The 20,356-nt window shown below is 44.7% G+C and overlaps 1 protein-coding gene across 1 annotated transcript in view; it reads right to left on the bottom strand.

Annotated features, from left to right (window-relative positions):
- The window catches only part of LOC139562215 (inactive phospholipase C-like protein 2), a 129,616-nt gene extending 111,464 nt beyond the window's left edge, over positions 1 to 18,152 (bottom strand). Inside the window, exons 1-6 of the mRNA XM_071379731.1 lie at positions 18,019 to 18,152; positions 17,579 to 17,735; positions 16,392 to 16,481; positions 15,161 to 15,335; positions 14,788 to 14,918; positions 6,860 to 7,011 (exon numbers count right to left, since the gene is read on the bottom strand). Of these exons, the coding sequence (XP_071235832.1) occupies positions 6,860 to 7,011; positions 14,788 to 14,918; positions 15,161 to 15,335; positions 16,392 to 16,481; positions 17,579 to 17,735; positions 18,019 to 18,146 (833 nt within the window). The 5' untranslated portion in view covers positions 18,147 to 18,152. The remainder of the gene's footprint in view (positions 1 to 6,859; positions 7,012 to 14,787; positions 14,919 to 15,160; positions 15,336 to 16,391; positions 16,482 to 17,578; positions 17,736 to 18,018) is intronic.
- Positions 18,153 to 20,356: the final 2,204 nt, after the last annotated feature.

The raw sequence follows: 20,356 nt of genomic DNA, 5'->3' as shown, positions 1-20,356 counted from the left end.
CGGCGTAGTGTGTTACTAATGGTTTTCTTTGAGACTGTGGTCCCAGCTCTCTTCAGGTCATTGACCAGGTCCTGCCGTGTAGTTCTGGGCTGATCCCTCACATTCCTCATGATCATTGATGCCCCACGAGGTGAGATCTTGCATGGAGCCCCAGACCGAGGGTGATTGACCGTCATCTTGAACTTCTTCCATTTTCTAATAATTGTGCCAACAGTTGTTGCCTTCTCACCAAGCTGCTTGGCTATTGTCCTGTAGCCCATCCCAGCCTTGTACAGGTCTACAATTTATCCCTGATGTCCTTACACAGCTCTCTGGTCTTGGCCATTGTGGAGAGGTTGGAGTCTGTTTGATTGAGTGTGTGGACAGGTGTCTTTTATACAGGTAACGAGTTCAAACAGGTGCAGTTAATACAGGTAATGAGTGGAGAACAGGAGGGCTTCTTAAAGAAAAACTAACAGGTCTGTGAGAGACGGAATTCTTACTGGTTGGTAGGTGATCAAATACTTATGTCATGCAATAAAATGCAAATTAATTACTTAAAAATCATACAATGTGATTTTCTGGATTTTTGTTTTAGATTCCGTCTCTCACAGTTGAAGTGTACCTATGATAAAAATGACAGACCTCTACATGCTTTGTAAGTAGGAAAACCTGCAAAATCGGCAGTGTATCAAATACTTGTTCTCCCCACTGTACATGGAGGAGACTTAATCAAGCTAGTCATCTTGACTACTTTCTTGTCTCTTTCTCTCTTGCATCAAAGGTTAAAAAAGTTTTAATAGGAGACAGAATGCGATCGGATCATCATCTAATTGGCCTTCACATAACTCTTATAGAATTTCCACTTGGATGGGGATCCTGGAAATGTAATCAAAGTTTACTGGAGGACAACTTATTTTTAACTAAGACAAAATAACTTATAACTGAATATTTCCAGTATAATATAGGTTCAGCAAATCCCCTTATTGTTTCTGATACTTTTAAATGTACCTTCAGAGTTCATTCAATTCAATATTCATCAATAATAAAAAAGCAGTTTCTGGCAAAAGAGACAAGACTAACAAGGGAAATACATGAATTACTAGTACAGGTAGATATCAATAAAAACAATACTACAGAGATACAAAATAAGTTAGAGGAAAAACAAAAAGAACTTGAGGAACTTAGTCAAGAACGATCTAATGTAATCTATTACAAAAATAAAGCAAACTGGATGGAATATGGAGAAAAATGCACAAAATTATTCCTGAATCTCCAATACAGGAACACTAACAAAAATAATTAGCAAAAACTTGTTACTGAAGACGGAGTCATTTATGATTGTCCGAATTAAATTTTAAAAGAGGTAGCTAAATATTTTAGGCAGATGTTCTCTTTTCTGTCTCATCTTCTCCCACTGAATGAAGATTACGGTAAGGAAGTCTTTCCAAATAATATAAAAAATTGAAAATGTACAAATGTACAGAAAAATCAGTGCGAAGGCAATATTACAGAGAAATAACTATTTGAGGCTATTAAATAATTTCAGTCTGGAAAAACCCCAGGGCTTGATGGCATACCGGCAGAGGCATATCAAGCTTTTTTTGATGTACTAAAAGCTCCATTGTTAGATTGTTTTAACTACTCCTATAGAAATGGTAGTGTGTCAGGTACTCAGCAGGAAGGCCTGATTTCTCTATTATTAAAAAAAGGCCCAGATGGCAAATATAAAGATCCAGTGTATCTAAAAAACTGGAGGCCCCTTACACTTCAATGTTGTGATGCAAAAATACTAGCGAAATGCATAGCACTCAGAATTAAAAGGGTTTTACCAGGTATTGTTCATCCTGATTAGACAGGTTTTTTACATTGGTGATACATTGGAGATAATATACGACAACTACTAGAAATAATAGAACATCATGAAACATCTAAGAAGCCAGGCCTGGTCTTTGTAGCGGATTTTGAAAAGGCATTTGATAAAGTAAGACGGGATTTTATTTATAAATGCCTGGATTTTTTCAATTCCGGTGAATCTCTTATAAAATAGGTAAAAGTAATGTATAGCAACCCCAGGTGTAAAATAGTAAATAACGGCTACTTCTCAGAGAGTTTTGAATTGGCAAGAGGAGTTAAACAAGGGTGTCCTCTGTCACCATATCTATTCATTATGGCCATCGAAATGCTAGCTATTAAAATCAGAACCAATAACAACATTGGAGGATTAGAAATCCAAGGCTTAAAAACAAAGGTGTCCATGTACGCCAATGACTCAAGTTTTATACTAAGTCCGCAAGCTAGATCCCTGCAATGTCTCATTGAAGATCTAGATAACTTTTCTGTACTCTCTGGATTAAAACCTAATTGTAGTGTACAATACTATGTATTGGATCATTAAAAAATACATATTTTACACTACCCTGCAGTTTGCCTATAAAATGAGCTGATGGTGAAGTAGACATACTTGGTATTCATATCACAAAATCTATAAATAAGCTCTCCACAATGAATTTCAATAGAAAACTTGTAAAAATAGACAAGATCCTGCAACCATACCTGTCTATTTATGGAAAATTTGTTATTAACTTCTTAGTCATATCTCAGTTTACTCACTTACTTATGACGCTGCCTACTCCTGATGATTAATTTTTGAAATCATATTAGCAAAAAATATTTCGCTTTATCTGCGACGCTAAACCAGACAAAATAAAGCGTGCCTATCTATATAATGAATATGTGTCACGTTCCTGACCTTATTTCCTTTGTTTAGTCTTTGTTTAGTTGGTCAGGACGTGAGCTGAGTGGGTGTAGTCTATGTTATGTGTCTCATTGGTTTAGGTGTGTCTGATTTGCCTGATATGGTTCTCAATCAGAGGCAGGTGTTTTACGTTGTCTCTGATTGGGAACCATATTTAGGTAGGCTGTGTTCACTGTTTGTTTGTGGGTGATTGTTCCTGTTCGTGCGTTCATGTTTTTATGTTCTCAAGTTCAGGACTGTAGCGTCGTTGGTTTCTTTCTGTTTATTGTTTTTGTTCGTGTTTAAAAGTATTCAAATAAATATGGATACATACCACGCTGCGTTTTGGTCCGATCCTTGCTCCTCCTCAGACGAGGAGGATTACGACGTTCGTTACAATATGAATTGGGTGGGTTGAGATGATTAAATATAAAAGCACTAAACCTCTCTCTAAAAGCTTCACTTATTCAAAAGTTTTACCTGAACCCTAAATGGTTCTCAAGCAGATTACTAAGAAAAGCTCATCCATTGTTTAAAAATGACCTTTTTGCCTTTGTGCAGATTGCCATGTCTCATTTTAGATTAATGGAAAAGTATACTTTTTTCAAAGTATCTCTCTTTTTCAAACAAGCATTGTAGAGCTGGTTACAATTTCAATTTCATCCCCCTGAAAATATAGAAAAAATATTACAACAAATATAATGGCTGAATTCAAATGTGCTGGTTGATAAAATACCTGTATTTATGGGAAAGATGTTTGAAAAGGGTATTTTGTTCTAAAATGATCATGTAAATTGGAATGGTTGAGTTATGTCCTTCATAGAGGTATCAAAATTGTATGGGAAGGTCTGCTCAATCCAAGAGTACAACCAATTGATTACAGCATTACCCCAAAAATGGAGGAGGCAGGTGGCAGCGGGAGGAGGTAGGGAACTTGTCTGTCTGCCCAATATAAAGGATCAAAACTGATGAAGCAATAAAAATAGCATAAATAGGAAAGTATACTAGTTTCATTTGAGGACCAGGATGTTGACAACTGTGCTATACAGATGGCAAAATAGTTGGGAAGAGATTTTTGATGTATCGATTCCATGGTACAGGGTGTATGAGTTGATATACAGTTGAAGTCGGAAGGTTACATACACTTAGGTTGGAGTCATTGAAACTCGTTTTTCAACCACTCCACAAATTTCTTGTTAACAAACTATAGTTTTGGCAAGTCGGTTTGGACATCTACTTTGTGCATGACACAAGTCATTTTTCCAACAATTGTTTACAGACAGATTATTTCACTTATAATTCACTGAATCACAATTCCAGTGGGTCAGAAGTTTACATACAGTAAGTTGACTGTGCCTTTAAAGGCTTGGAAAATTCCAGGAAATGTTGTCATGGCTTTAGAAGCTTCTGTTAGGCTAATTGACATCCTTTGAGCCAATTGGAGGTGTACCTGTGGATGTATTTCAAGGCCTACCTTCAAACTCAGTGCCTCTTTGCTTGACATCATGGGAAAATCAAAAGAAATCAGCCAAGACATCAGAAAAAAAATTGTTGACCTCCACAAGTCTGGTTCATCCTTGGGAGCAATTTCCAAACGCCTGAAGGTACCACGTTCATCTGTACAAACAATAGAACGCAAGTATAAACACCATGGGACCATGCAGCCATCATACCGCTCAGGAAGGAGACGCGTTCTGTCTCCTAGAGATGAACGTACTTTGGTGCGGAAAATGCAAATCAATTCCAGAACAAAGGACCTTGTGAAGATGCTGGAGGAACCAGGTACAAAAGTATCTATATCCACAGTAAAACGAGTCCTATTTCTACATAAGCTGAAAGGCCACTCAGCAAGGAAGAAGCCACTGCTCCAAAACCGCCATAAAAAAGCCAGACAACGGTTTGCCACTGCACATGGGGACAAAGATTGTACTTTTTGGATAAATGTCCTCTGGTCTGATGAAACAAAAATAGAACTGTTTGGCCATAATGACCATTGTTATGTTTGTAGGAAAAAGGGGGAGGCTTGCAAGCCGAAGAACACCATCCCAACCGTGAAGCACGGGTGTGGCAGCATCATGTTGTGGTGGTGCTTTGCTGCAGTAGGGACTGGTACACTTCACAAAATAGATGGCATCATGAGGGGGGGAAATTATGTGGATATATTGAAGCAACATCTCACGACATCAGTCAGGAAGTTAAAGCTTGGTCGCAAATGGGTCTTCCAAATGGACAATGACCCCAAGCATACTTCCAAAGTTGTGGCAAAATGGTTTAAGGACCATAAAGTCAAGGTATTGGAGTGGCCATCACAAAGCCCTGGCCTCAATCCCATAGAAAATTTGTGGGCAGAACTGAAAAAGTATGTGCGAGCAAGGAGGCCTACAAACCTGACTCAGTTACACCAGCTCTGTCAGGAGGAATGGGCCAAAATTCACCCAACTTATTGTGGGAAGCTTGTGGAAGGCTACCCGAAATGTTTGACTCAAGTTAAACAATTTAAAGGCAATGCTACCAAATACTAATTGAGTGTATGTAAACTTCTGACCCACTGGGAATGTGACGAAAGAAATAAAAGCTGAAATAAATGATTCTCTCTACTATTATTCTGACATTTCACATTCTTAAAATATAGTGGTGATCCTAACTGACCTAAGACAGGGAATTTTTACTCGGCTTAAATGTCAGGAATTGTGAAAAACTGAGTTTAAATGTATTTGGCTAAGGTGTATGTAAACTTCCAACTTCAACTGTATAAAATGACGCAAGACTCAAGACTGTGCCACCAACAAAATGTTGAATATTTGTGGCATAAAATCATCGAAGCTCTGCAGATTTTGTTGTGAGGATACAGAATCAACCGACCATTTATTTTGGTATTGTCCTCGGGTAGCCTGTTTCTGGTCTCAGGATCAGAAATGGCTAAAAATGCATAGCATTGATCTAAAATTGACCCTGGAAATAGTACTGTTAGGAGATCTGGAGAGACTGGGTCAGTCAATTTCTAATACTCTTAGTAAAAGTATTTATCTTCAACTTGCAATCTGTGGATTCTATTCGATTAGATAGATTGAAATTGTACGTTAAACATCACAGCGTAGTTGAAAGATAAATGTTGCGTAGAATTCCGAAGAGGGTGGCCAGCAGAGATAGGTGGGATGGGCTGAGGGAAGCTGAGGGTTGGGATGTGGAATTGGAGACAAGTGGGAATGGAGTTGCTTTGCGTGAAATAGAATAATGGTCAAAGATAAAAGTCAAAAATAAAGTCAAAGTAAAACATAATAAAAAGTACGTTTGAATGACACTGAAGGTCAGTGTTTTTACAGCTAATGCCGGTTTGCCTGAGGCTGATGCCGTGCAGGTGTTTGTACACATGCATATACACACACTCTCATTCAAATACATACATACACAGACACACACACATGTAATAGTGCCAGACATGCACTCAAACATATACAGTTGGCATTGCTGTTCTGATTTTAGTGGTCCTTGATGTCCTTTGTTTTTGTTTTTTTGTTGCGTTTCTGTTTGCTGTTTTCTTTTGTCTTTTTCTATTTTCTCTTTAGTTAATTTGGTTGGTTGTTGGTGCTTTGGGGGGTTCTTTGGGGTGGGGAATGGAATTCATTGTATTTTGAAAAAAAAAAAAATCTGGGGGGAGTCTGTGGGAAGGGTCTCGGATGGTTGAGAGTCAGCTATTGGGGAACTGTGGGGGGATGTTGGAGGGTTCGGGTCCCTGTTTGTTTGGCCTGGTGGGAGATCTGTTGACGTGCCCTTGAGCAGGGCATTGACCCTGGATGTGTCTGTGTGTCGCCCTGAATGGGAGTCTGTTGGATGACTGCTGTGGTTCAGTTGTTGAGCGGCTACACTGCTAGTATATTGTATGTTTTGGATATTCAATAAAACATATTTTTAAAATACATTGAATTCTTCCCCATTGTTGCAAAGAGTTATGGGATATTAGAATCCCATTGTCATAACCTTTGTCATCTTCAACCTAGACTACAGTCATCTTCCCAACTACACCCCATATAAACCCAGCAGTATCCAATAGTCAGCTTGTTAACTGGGTGGCCCCTGCCCTTTGATCAATCCTAGACATATGTGATCTCTGTTAGGGGTAGAGGGTGATAGAAGGGGTCTCACCAGGACTGCAGGATGTCCAGCCCCCCCTCTGGAGGACCCCCGTTGCCGGCCAGCTGTTGCCGTCTCTTCCAGTGGATCAGCTCGTCATCCAGGATAATGGTCTGCTGCTTCCTCAGCAGCTGCAGGCTCTTCTGGTGCTTCTCTGCCAGGTCCTAGGCAAACACACATGCAGGTATGCACACACACACACACACACACACACACACACACACACACACACACACACACACACACACACACACACACACACACACACACACACACACACACACACACACACACACACACCGATAAGAATGTACCCATACATTACACGTCATACATATTCTCCAATCAATATACATCCCCAGCTTTTATACCCTGAAGGCATGAGATTCCTCCAGATAGACTTTACAGTGAAATGCTGACTTACAAGCCCTTAACTTCTTTGGGGTAGGGGGCAGTATTTTCACGTCCGGATGAAAAGCGTGCCCAGAGTAAACTGCCTGCTACTCAGGCCCAGATGCTAGGATATGCATATTATTAGCATATTTGGATAGAAAGCACTCTGAAGTTTCTAAAACTGTTTGAATGATGTCTGTGAGTATAACAGAACTCATATGGCAGGCAAAAACCTGAGAAAAAAATCCAACCAGCAAATCTGAGGTTTGTAGTTTTTCAACTCTTTGCTTATCCAAGATACAGTGGAAATGGGGTCATATTCCTAAGGCTTCCACTAGATGTCAACAGTCTTTAGAACCTTGTTTGAGGCTTCTACTGTGAAGTGGGGGCGAATGAGAGGGGAATGAGTCAGAGGTCTGCCAGAGAGCCACGAGCTGACCATGCGCATTCATGTGAGAGTTAGCTTGCGTTCCATTGCATTTCTGAAGACAAAGTAATTCTCCGGTTGGAACATTATTGAAGATTTATGTTAAAAACATCCTAAAGATTGATTCTGTACATCGTTTGACATGTTTCTACGGACTGTAATGGAACTTTTGGACTTTTCGTCTGAAACTTGTGATCGCGCGTCATGAATTTTGATTACTGGGCTAAACGCGCGAACAAAAAGGATGTATTTGGACATAAATGATGGACTTCATCGAACAAAACAAACATTTATTGTGGAACTGGGATTCCTGGGAGTACATTCTGATGAAGATCATCAAAGGTAAGTGAATATATATAATGCTATTCTGACATCTGTTGACTACACAACATGGCGGATATCTCTTTGGGTTGTGTTGGTACTCAGATTATTGCATGGTGTGCTTTTTCCGTAAAGTTTTTTTGAAATCTGACACAGCGGTTGCATTAAGGAGAAGTGGATCTAAAATTCCATGCATAACAGTTGTATCTTCAAGCAATGTTTATTATGAGTATTTCTGTAAATTGATGTGGCTCTCTGCAAAATCACTGGATGTTTTGGAACTACTGAACATAACGCGCCAATGTAAACTCAGATTTTTGGATAAAAATATGAACTTTACCGAACAAAACATACATGTATTGTGTAACATGAAGTCCTATGAGTGTCATCTTATGAAGATCATCAAAGGTTAGTGATTCATTTTATCTCTATTTCTGCTTTTTTGACTCCTCTCTTTGGCTGGAAAAATGGCTGTGTTTTTCTGTGACTTGGCTCTGACCTAACATAATCGTTTGGTGTGCTTTCGTCGTAGAGCCTTTTTAAAATCGGACACTGTGGCTGGATTTACAACAAGTGTATCTTTAAAATGGTGTAAAATACTTGTATGTTTGAGGAATTTTAATTATGGGATTTCTGTTGTTTTGAATTTGGCGCCCTGCAGTTTTACTAGCTGTTGACGAGGTGAGACGCTACCGTCCCACATACCCTAGAGAGGTTAAACAACAATGCAGTTTTAAGAATATACCTAAAAAAAGTAAGAGAAGAATAAATAATAATTAAAGAGCAGCAGTAAATAACAATAGTGGGGCTATATACAGGGGTTACCGGTACAGAGTCAATGTGCGGGGGCACCTCTGTCGAGGTAATTAAGGTCATTGGTACATGTAGGTAGAGTTATTAAAGTGACTATGCATAGATAATAACAGTGAGTAGCAGCAGCGTAGAAGAGGGGGGAGGGGGCAATGAAAATTGTCTGGGTAGCCATTTGATTAGATGTTCAGGAGTCTTATGGCTTGGGGGTAGAAGCTGTTTAGAAGCCTCTTGGACCTAGACTTGGTGCTCCGGTACCGCTTGCTGTGCTTTATCAGATAGAACAGTCTATGACTAGGGTGGCTGGAGTCTTTGACAATTTTTAGGGCTTTCCTCTGACACCGCCTGGTATAGAGGTCTTGGATGTCAGGAAGCTTGGCCCCGGTGATGTACTGGACCGCACGCACTACCCTCTGTTGTGCCTTGCGGTCGGAGGCCGAGCAGTTGCCATATCGGGCAGTGATGCAACCCATCAGGATGCTCTCAATGGTGCAGCTGTAGAATCTTTTCAGGATCCGAGGACCCATGCCAAATCTTTTCAGTCTCCTGAGGGTGAATAGGTTTTGTCGTGCCCTCTTCACGACTGTCTTGGTGTGCTTGGACCATTTTAGTTTGTTGGTGATGTGGACACCAAGGAACTTGAAGCTCTCAACCTGCTCCGCTACAGCCCCGTCGATGAGAATGCTCGGTCCTCCTTTTCCTGTAGTTCACAATCATCTCCTTTGTCTTGATCGCGTTGAGGGAGAGGTTGTTGTCCCCACGGTCAGACCCCACGGTCAGGTCTCTAATCTCCTCCCTATAGGCTGTCTCATCATTGTTGACACTGCCGATGACACTGTTGTGTCATTGGCAAACTTAATGATGGTGTTGGAGTCGTGCCTGGCCGTGCAGTCATGAGTGAACAGGGAGTACAGGAGGGGACTGAGCACGAACCCATGAGGGGCCCACGTGAAGAAGATCAGCGTGGCGGATGTGTTGTTACCTACCCTTACCACCTGGGGGCGGCCCATCAGGAAGTCCAGGATCCAGTTGCAGAGGGAGGTGTTTAGTCCCAGGGTCCTTAGCTTAGTGATGAGCTTTGAGGGCACAATGGTGTTGAACGCTGAGCTGTAGTCAATGAATAGCATTCTCACATAGGTGTTCCTTTTGTCCACCAGTAAAAGGGCAGTGTGGAGTGCAATAGAGATTGCATCATCTGTGGATCTGTTGGGGCGGTATGCAAATTGGAGTGGGTCTAGGGTTTCTGGGACAATGGTGTTGATGTGAGCCATGAGCAGCCTTTCAAAGCATTTCATGGCTACAGACGTGAGTGCTACGGGTCGGTAGTCATTTAGGCAGGTTACCTTAGTGTTCTTGGGCACAGGAACTATGGTGGTCTGCTTGAAACATGTTGGTATTACTGTCTCAGACAGGGAGAGGTTGAAAATGTCAGTGAAGACACTTGCCAGTTGGTCAGCGCATGCTTGGAGTACACGTCCTGGTAATCTGTCTGGCCCTGCCACCTTGTGAATGTTGACCTGTTGAAATGTCTTACTCACATCGGCTGCAGAGAGTGTGATCACACAGTCGTCCGGAAAAACTGATGCTCTCATGCATTTTTCAGTGTTACTTGCCTCGAAGCGAGCATAAAAGTTATTTAGCTCATCTGGTAGGCTCGTGTCACTGGGCAGCTCTCGGCTGTGCTTCCCTTTGTAGTCTGCAATAGTTTGCAAGCCCTGCCACATCCGACGAGCATCGGAGCCGGTGTAGCACGATTCGATCTTAGTCCTGTATTGACGCTTTGCCTGTTTGATGGTTCGTCGAAGGGCATAGCGGAATTTCTTATAAGCTTCCGGGTTAGCGTCCCGCTCCTTGAAAGCGGCAGCTCTACCCTTTAGCTCAGTGCGAATGTTGCCTGTAATCCATGGCTTCTGGTATGTACGTACAGTCACTGTGAGGACGACGTCTTCGAATTACTTATTGATGAAGCCAGTGACTGATGTGGTGTACTCCTAAATGCCATCGAAAGAATCCCGGAACATATTCCAGTCTGCACTAGCAAAACAGTCCTGTAGTTCATCATCTGCTTCATCTGATCACTTTTTTATAGACCGAGTCACTGGTGCTTCCTGCATTAATTTTTGCTTGTTAGCAGGAATCAGGAGGATAGAATTATGGTCAGATTTGCCAAATGGAGTGTGATGGTGTAACGGTCCTGACCTGTTTTATGTTGTTTTTGTATGTGTTTAGGTCAGGGCATGTGTTTTGGGTGGGCAGTCTATGTTATCTGTTTCTATGTTGGTTGTGGTTGCCTGGTATGGCTCTTAATTAGAGGCAGGTGTTTTGCGTTCTCCTCTAATTAAGAGTCATATTTAGGTAGGGTGTTCTCACTGTTTGTTTGTGGGTGATTGTCTCCTGTTTCGTTCATGTCTGTACCATACGGGACTGTTTGGCTGTTCGTTCGTTTTGATGTAGTCTGTTCCTGTCCGTGAGTTCTACGTTTAGTTATGTAAGTTCATGTTCAGGTTTTCGTCTACGTCGTTTTCTTGTTTTGTAATTTTGTAAGTGTTTTGTTTTCGTGTTGCCGTCGTTTCAAATAAAGAGATGGCTTATTTCCCTCAAGCTGCATTTTGGTCTGAAGATCCTTCTCTCCTCACCTCGTCCGAGGATGAGGAGAGAGACATCCCTAACAGAATCACCCACCACGCTAAGACCAAGCGGCAAGGGAATGCTCAACAGAGCAACAAGGACTCCTGGACTTGGGAGGAGATCCTGGATGGTAGAGGACCTTGGGCTCAGCCAGGGGAATATCGCCGTCCCAAGGAGGAGTTGGAAGCAGCGAAGGCTGAGAGGCGCTGGTATGAGGAGGCAGCGCGTCGACGCGGTTGGGAGCCCGTGAGTCAGACCCAAAAATTTATTGGGGGGGGGCACACGAGGAGTGTGGCAAAGCCGGGTAGGATACCCGAGCCAACTCCCCGTGCTTACCGTGGAGGTAGAAGGCGTCGTACTGGTAAGACACCGTGTTATGCGGTAAAGCGCACGGTGTCCCCAGTACGCGTGCTTAGCCCAGTGCGGGCTATTCCACCTTGCCGCACTGGGAGGGCTAGGTTGGGCATCGAGTCGAGTGCCATGAAGCCGGCCCAACGTATCTGGTCTCCAGTACGTCTCCTCGGGCCGGCGTACATGGCACCAGCCTTACAGGTGGTGTCCCCGGTTCGCCTGCATAGCCCAGTGCGGGCTATTCCACCTCGCCGCACTGGCAGGGATACGGGGACCATTCAACCTGGTAAGGTTGGGGAGGCTCGGTGCTCAAGAGCACGTGTCCTCCTTCACGGTCCGGTATACCCGGTGCCACCTCCATGTACCAGTCCTCCGGTGGCAGCCCCCCGTACCAGGCTGTCTCTCCGGGTTCTCTCTCCAGCTGTTTCCTCCTCTCCAGCGCAGCCAGTGCCTAGACCACGCACCAGGCTGTCTCTCCTTCTCCTCCCTACAGAGCCGTCCTGCCATGACCAGCCAGAGCTGTCCTGCCATGATCAGCCAGAGCTGTCCTGCCATGACCAGCCAGAGCCGTCCTGCCATGACCAGCCAGAGCCGTCCTGCCATGACCAGCCAGAGCCGTCCTGCCATGACCAGCCAGAGCCGTCCTGCCATGACCAGCCAGAGCCGTCCTGCCATGACCAGCCAGAGCCATCCTGCCATGACCAGCCAGAGCCGTCCTGCTATGACCTGCCAGAGCCGTCCTGCTATGACCTGCCAGAGCCGTCCTGCTATGACCTGCCAGAGCCGTCCTGCTATGACCTGCCAGAGCCGTCCTGCTATGACCTGCCAGAGCCGTCCAGCCAGGACCTGCCAGAGCCGTCCAGCCAGGACCTGCCAGAGCCGTCCAGCCAGGACCTGCCAGAGCCGTCCAGCCAGGACCTGCCAGAGCCGTCCAGCCAGGACCTGCCAGAGCCGTCCAGCCAGGACCTGCCAGAGCCGTCCAGCCAGGACCTGCCAGAGCCGTCCAGCCAGGACCTGCCAGAGTCCCTCAGCCGGGACCTGCCAGAGTCCCTCAGCCGGGACCTGCCAGAGTCCCTCAGCCGGGACCTGCCAGAGTCCCTCAGCCGGGACCTGCCAGAGTCCCTCAGCCGGGACCTGCCAGAGTCCCTCAGCCGGGATCTGCCAGAGTCCCTCAGCCGGGATCTGCCAGAGTCCCTCAGCCGGGATCTGCCAGAGTCCCTCAGCCGGGACCTGCCCCTTGTCCCGGTGCTGCCCCTTGTCCCGGTGCTGCCCCTTGTCCCGGTGCTGCCCCTTATCCCGGTGCTGCCCCTTGTTCCGGTGCTGCCCCTTCTCCCGGTGCTGGCCGTTCATTTAGGGGAAGTTAGTTTTAGGGTGGTCATTGGAAGGGGAAGACAGAAGCGGGGAGTGACTATGGTGGTGTGGGGGCAGCGTCCAGAGCCTGAGCCACCACCGTGGTCAACTGCCCACCCAGACCCTCCCCTGGACTTTGTGCTGGTGCGCCCGGCGTTCGCACCTTGAGGGGGGGGTTCTGTAACGGTCCTGACCTGTTTTATGTTGTTTTTGTATGTGTTTAGGTCAGGGCATGTGTTTTGGGTGGGCAGTCTATGTTATCTGTTTCTATGTTGGTTGTGGTTGCCTGGTATGGCTCTTAATTAGAGGCAGGTGTTTTGCGTTCTCCTCTAATTAAGAGTCATATTTAGGTAGGGTGTTCTCACTGTTTGTTTGTGGGTGATTGTCTCCTGTTTCGTTCATGTCTGTACCATACGGGACTGTTTGGCTGTTCGTTCGTTTTGATGTAGTCTGTTCCTGTCCGTGAGTTCTACGTTTAGTTATGTAAGTTCATGTTCAGGTTTTCGTCTACGTCGTTTTCTTGTTTTGTAATTTTGTAAGTGTTTTGTTTTCGTGTTGCCGTCGTTTCAAATAAAGAGATGGCTTATTTCCCTCAAGCTGCATTTTGGTCTGAAGATCCTTCTCTCCTCACCTCGTCCGAGGATGAGGAGAGAGACATCCCTAACAGATGGAGAGCTTTGTATGCATCTCTGTGTGTGGAGAAAAGGTGGTCTAGAGTTTTTTTTCCCTCTGCACATTTAACTTACTGATAGAAATGAGGTAAAACTGATTTAAGATTCCCGGTCACTAGGAGCGCCGCCTCTGGATGAGCGTTTTCCTGTTTGCTTATGGAGGTATACAGCTCATTGAGTGCGGTTTTAGTGCCGGCATCGGTCTGTGGTGGTATGTAGACAGCTATGAAAAATACAGATGAAAACTCTCTAGGTAGATAGTGTGGTCGACAGCTAATCATGAGATACTCTACCTCAGGCGAGCAAAACCTTGAGACTTCCTTAGATATCGTGCACCAGCTGTTGTTTACAAATATACATAGGCCCCCACCCTGTGTCTTACCAGAGGCTGCTGTTCTATCCTGCCTATCCTGCCGATAGAGTGTATAACCTGCCAGTACAACCCGCCATATTAATGTCGTTCAGCCATGACTCAGTGAAACATAAGATATTACAGTTTTTAATGTCCCGTTGGTAGGATATACGTGCTTTCAGTTCATCCCATTTATTTTCAAGCGATTGAACGTCAGCTAACAGTACTGATGGCAAAGGCAGATTAGCCACTTGTCGCCTGATCCTCACAAGGCACCCCGATCTCCTTCCACGAAATCGCTGTTTCTTTCTCCAGCGAATGATGGGGATGAGGGCCTGTTCGGGTGTTTTTGTTGTATATCCTTCCCTTCCGACTCATTAAAGAAAAATTATTTGTCCAATTTGAGGTGAGTAATCGTTGTTCTGATGTCCAGAAGCTCTTTTCGGTCATAAGAGACGGTAGTAGCAACATTATGTAAAAAATAAGTTACAAACAACAACAAAAAACGTACAAAATAGCATGGTTGGTTAAGAGCCAATAAAACAAGCAGCCATCCCCTCCGGCGCCATCATTCCAGGTTGTACGTGTGTGTGTTTCAGTACATGTGTGTGTGTATGCAGTATAAAAAGTAGTGTACCAGTCTGTATTTCTGTAGTGTGTTGGCCTCCCGGGTGAGCCAGGCCTCCACGGTGGCTCTCTTGCTCAGTAATGTGGGCTCCCTCAGCTGTCTGTCAGCAGGGGGCAGTGTGGCCAGGCTGGTCAACTGGGCTGCATGTGGGCGAAGAGAGGGAGAGGAAGAGGGGAAGGACAGGAGAGAGGGGGAGTGCAGCAAATCTCACATAAACACACCTGTCTTTTACTTTGCAGACCACACACACACAAACACACTGACACCCACTCACTCACCTACAAACCCACACGTCATTACGCCAAATAAAAGGTGAGGGCTGCTGGGGTTGATGACCCAGCGTGTTGTGACTAGGAGGGGGACCAGGGCAAGGCTGACTCACCCTGGATGCGGAGGCTCTCCTGGTACTGGATGATGAAGTACTCCTGGTTGTGCTGGAGCTTTCTCAGGTCGTTCTCTGTGTCCTGGGTCAGCAGGCGCAGCTCCTCGAATGCCTGGTTGATCTGCTGATACTTCTGGGACATGCTGTCCATCATCCCGCCCACTGGGGAGCTCGACTGCCAATCAGAGGTAGGAGAGAGAGGTGACAGGGCTGGGCCGGTAAACAACGCTGGCTTTGAGATGATTTGCAGGAACTAGCTAGTGTGGTGTTGAGCATTTCATCATCATTACATGGAGCAGAAAGACACACAAACTGACAGAACCTGAAATCGCCCTGTGCTTCTTTAACACAACCTCAATGACCCCTGCTTGTGTTATTCCACAGTAATCCCTAACGACCATAACCAGCAGTGATCACCACTGACTGAACATGTGAGACCGTGCAGAGGGAAATGCATTTCCTTATCGTGGGCAGACACAGCCCGTGGCTTGTTAAGGCTGGGGACGTGAGCACTGTGAAGACAGTCTGAATAAACAGATGGCCATGCAATCACGTAGAATATGCAATCCTGTGATAGGAGAAGCCTGGCATGACTGGAAATCAATTTAACACTGGGTTTATTGATATTCAGATGTTTTCTGGACCACCGGCTTTATGGTTTTATAACCCTTGTTATAAAATATCACATTTCTTCACCCACCCACCAGGCCTACAGCTTTGCTGGTTAATGAGAAATTCAAAGTTTATCTTTCAGCGAGACATATGGGCTGTGTCTGTGCAGGTTTTCTGACTAGGTGTGGGTGTGAAGTGCTATGTGTGTGTGTGTGCGTGTGCGTGTGTGTGTGTTGTGTGTATTTATGTGGTTGTCAACAGGTTTACGTATGTCTGTGGGAAAATTGAGAGTAAATTGCCTTTGATGCCGGCAGAGAGGCAGAAAAGCGACCCCCAACGGCTGTGATTTCCATAATGTCATGGAATTGGCTGTGTTATGTTAAACATCTCTGTGTGGTGTTTCTAGAGTTTGGGTGTCTGCAAATATTTATAAAAGGTGTGTGGTTATTTCCGTATTATTTCCATATGTGTATGTATGTGTGTGTGTGTGTGTGTGTATGTGTGTGTGTGTATTTTGTGCATACGAGCTACAGGTATCTGTTATATGCATACCTGTGAAACAAGCTTCCCAGGTAGGTGGGAGTAGGAATGGAAGTTGGAGAGACTGCTTCATACTCACATTAGAGGCCTCTCGGACTAGCCTCTGCTCCGTGTACAGGATGTGTTTGATGCATCTCACCAGCTCCAGAGGGCAGCGGTCATACGTGCTCTGAAAGACAAGGACCACATGTGCTGTCGTGTTAGGCTTGTTAGCCGTGTTAGCCGCTGACTGGCAGTACGGCCGTGCACACAACACTGACCAATTTAGCCCGCTCCCGCGCCACGGCATGCTGACGCTCTAAAGCCCACTCCCTGAGCCTAGCTAAACCCAATTAGACTAATGAGATCCTTCTCTCAAGTGCAGACGACTTGGTCTCACATCCACTGGCTACATTTCTCTTCCTTTTTCTCTTTTCTCTCTCTCTTTAACTCCGGTCCTCAAGTAACCCCAAAAGCACCCATTTTGTTGAAGCCCCACACAAAAACACTCATTGAAGGCTTGATGATTAATTGACAAGTTGAATCGTGGGGCTACAAAAAACATTTGTGCTGTTGGGGGTACTGGAGGACGAGAGTTGGGAAACACAGGTCTGAATCCCTCTCTCACGCACGCATACACACACCAAGGCACCATGCGGGGTTGAAAGACTGCATTGTAGACTGAGTGTTGTGTTGACAAGATGCCTCCTACTCCCACTGTGGAAGGTGACAAGAGGCAGCTTGTTCCTCTGAACCCTGTTCATAAGGGTGAAGACAAACACACCGAGATCCGTGAGTGAAGCACTCAATCATAAAAGGGAACACTGCCTGGTTACCGTAGCCCAGTGTTGTCCACCTTTTGTTTTTCTTCATATAGACACACTGACCAGAGCAGGCTGTTCTCACGTACTGTTTTATTTCTAAGTACTTTGGGTTGGGGTTTATGGATATGGGCCTGTTGCAAATGAGGCTGTGATAACTAACATTTAGCTGAGTTTGGTATCAGTATAATTGAAATAATAATCACCATGATTCAGCTGGTATAGTTGGCTGTAAGGTTATCATATCCTTGTGAGTTTATTGGGTTTATACTGGCTTTATGAAAACTGTCCAGCTAGCTAGTTAGGTGCGGAGGTTTTTGTGAGGGCACTGGCTCTGTACTCTGCTCACGTACACTGGGAATGTGTGCGCGGTATCTCTCGCCTTCATACGGGTACTGCCCATCTGTCTCACCTTTCTCTAGCTAGCTTTGTGTGGAGGTTCGTCTACTGGTTCAATCTGTCTCACCTTGAGCTGGCTGGCGTAGTGTCCCAGTTTGATCTTGAGCAGGAAGCCGTCCTCTCCCACCTGATGCTCAGCCTTGGTCTGCAGCTCCTGGATCAGGCTGTCCAGCAGACGCTTGGCCTTAAACTCCTCCTGGGGGTTCTCCAGATCGATCACATCCCTGGCACAGGGACATATAGAATGCTTAGAGATATCCTGTATGTACATACATGCAGAACAGAGTAGCCATTAATCCCCTATGCATTCCCTAACACACACACCTTCACTCAGGCACATACACAGGGACAGTGACTTTACATACTTGCTACTATACATTGCTCTCAGGTTACTACACCTCCATGGTCCCTGCTACTACTGTGACTGTGATTGAACCGAATGTGAAGGTTACCGGGTGAGGCATGTCTTTCTGTCAGGTAGAGTGGTGGGCTTTGTGCTGCACTCACCAGAGTTGGCCCTCGAGCCACTGGGACAGGTAATGGCGCACCTCGATGGGGAAGTGCTGTCCATAGAGAGACTGCATCTGGTGCAGCGCATCCCCCTGGAGCTGCTGGGCCTGGATCCACACTGCCATCTTACACACCCTGGGGGGAGAGAGAGAGATAGAGGGAGAGACAGAGAGAGAGAGAGAGAGCGAGAGAGAGAGAGAGACAGAGACAGAGACAGAGACAGAGACAGAGACAGAGACAGAGAGAGAGAGAGAGAGAGAGAGAGAGAGAGAGAGAGAGAGAGAGAGAGAGAGAGAGAGAGAGAGAGAGAGAGAGAGAGAGAGAGAGAGAGAGAGAGAGAGAGAGAGAGAGAGAGAGAGAGAGAGAGAGAGAGAGAGAGCGAGCGAGCGAGCGAGCGAGAGAGAGAAAAAAAAAATGAAAAAATAAGGGGGGTGGGTGGAGCAGATTTGAAGAGAGAGTGTATAGAGATATTAGAGAGTAGGGTGAGCAGATTTGAAGTGACATGGAAAATGTACAGAAGGTTTTCAATCAAAAGAGGAGAACATCTGTTTGAGTTGACTAAAAGTGAAAGAAGCTTCTTTGAGACGGATGACGTATCTGACTGCCACAGAGCGGTTGGACTGGTTGTGTTTGACAGCTGTAGTTGGGCAGTTTGTTTCGCTCTGGAGGAGCTGAGGGTCTAAACATTCTGCTCTGTGTTGAGTCAACAGCTGCATGAGGGAGTGGATCTGGGTCAAATACACCTTCTTCGCTTGGAGCAAAGTCAGCAGACTTCCTTCGCTTGGGGTTTGCATTATGTCATTGGTTCAATTGTACAAGACCAAGTAGCCTTAATTATGTGAAGCTCAAATATTGGAACATATCGGACATATTTATTTGACTAAGGTCTGTAAGGTTAACAATAGACAACACAGGTCCCTCAGCTCTGCGAGAGAGTCAGTAATGTCAGAGTGTCAGTAATGTCTCTGTCTCTGTATGTCTTTGTATGACACAATGTAGAAGGGATACATTTATATAGTGTCCATAAGCTCCTCAATACATTTATACATACAGGTGTAGTATCTTAATTTAATCACTATTTTGTTGCTGAAAATTTGAGCTTCAGGATTTATAAAAATTCACTGAAAACCTGTAATAACACATGGTTATATTAACAGTATTGCACTTTTCATGTAACCTTATTTTGGCCAGGTAAAAGCCTAACCACTGATCACGCAACATTGTGGACTAAAAGTTAAAATCCTGTTGCTACAGACTTATTTTGCTGCAAAAATACAGGTCAAATTAAGATCCTACATCTGTACATAGATAGACCAGGAGACAGACAGAGAGAGTCACATACAACAGAAAGTGGTAGGGGAAGACTTTTTAAACAAATTACGTGGTACAGTATAGCACATGACCTTCATTTGAGCAAAGAGATAGAGACAGAAATAGAGTGATAGAGAAAGAGAGAGGCAGATAGAGAGAGAGAGAGCACCAGGTGAACAGAACACAGCAACTCTGTGACCTGGTGTGTGCCTATGGGCATGACGCTAATATAATCAGCTTACGCTCACACTCCCACAAAATCCACATCCCGTTGGCTGCCAAGCCCTGGCTTGCCCTCCTCTCAACTTCAACCTTTAGCCTTTTTCACTCAGCCTTCCCCCCAATTCACTTACTGCTACATCCCCCACCATTCACCACAACAACAAGCCTTTTAGTTGCTTTCAGTGTCTAAGCATTCAATCGGTACATTGTGGTAAAGATATAGGATCTTAATTTGATCACTCTTTTGTTGCTGAGAATTTTCCTGCACCGCAGCTTTGTGATTTACATTAATCCACTGAAAACCCACACTAACACACCGTTATATTAACAGCATTGCACTTTTCATGTTGCCTACTTTTGGCCAGCTAATAGCCTGACCACCGATCAAGCAACATTATGGACTAAACGTTCAACTCCTGTTTCTGCAGGATTATTTTGCTGTGACAATATAGGATACAATTTAGAAGGAAAATGAAAGCTCTTTATAGTGCCCATAAGCTCCTCAATAAACTTCTACATACAGGTGTAGGATCTTAATTTAATTACTATTTTGTTGCTGAGAATTTGAGCTTCAGGATTTACATAAATTCACTGAAAACCTGCCCTAACATACAGTTATACTAACAGTATTGCACTTTTCATGTAACCTTATTTTGGCCAGGTAAAAGCCTAACCACTGATCACGCAACGTTGTGGACTAAAAGTTAAAATCCTGTTGCTACAGCATTATTTTGCTGCAAATTTTTTTATTTTAACAGTATTGCACTTTTCATGTAACCTACTTTGGCCAGCTAATAGCCTA

This window comes from Salvelinus alpinus, chromosome 1, assembly GCF_045679555.1.
Source record: "Salvelinus alpinus chromosome 1, SLU_Salpinus.1, whole genome shotgun sequence".
Taxonomy (NCBI): Eukaryota; Metazoa; Chordata; class Actinopteri; order Salmoniformes; family Salmonidae; genus Salvelinus; species Salvelinus alpinus.
This window is presented reverse-complemented; position numbering and strand designations above follow the sequence as displayed.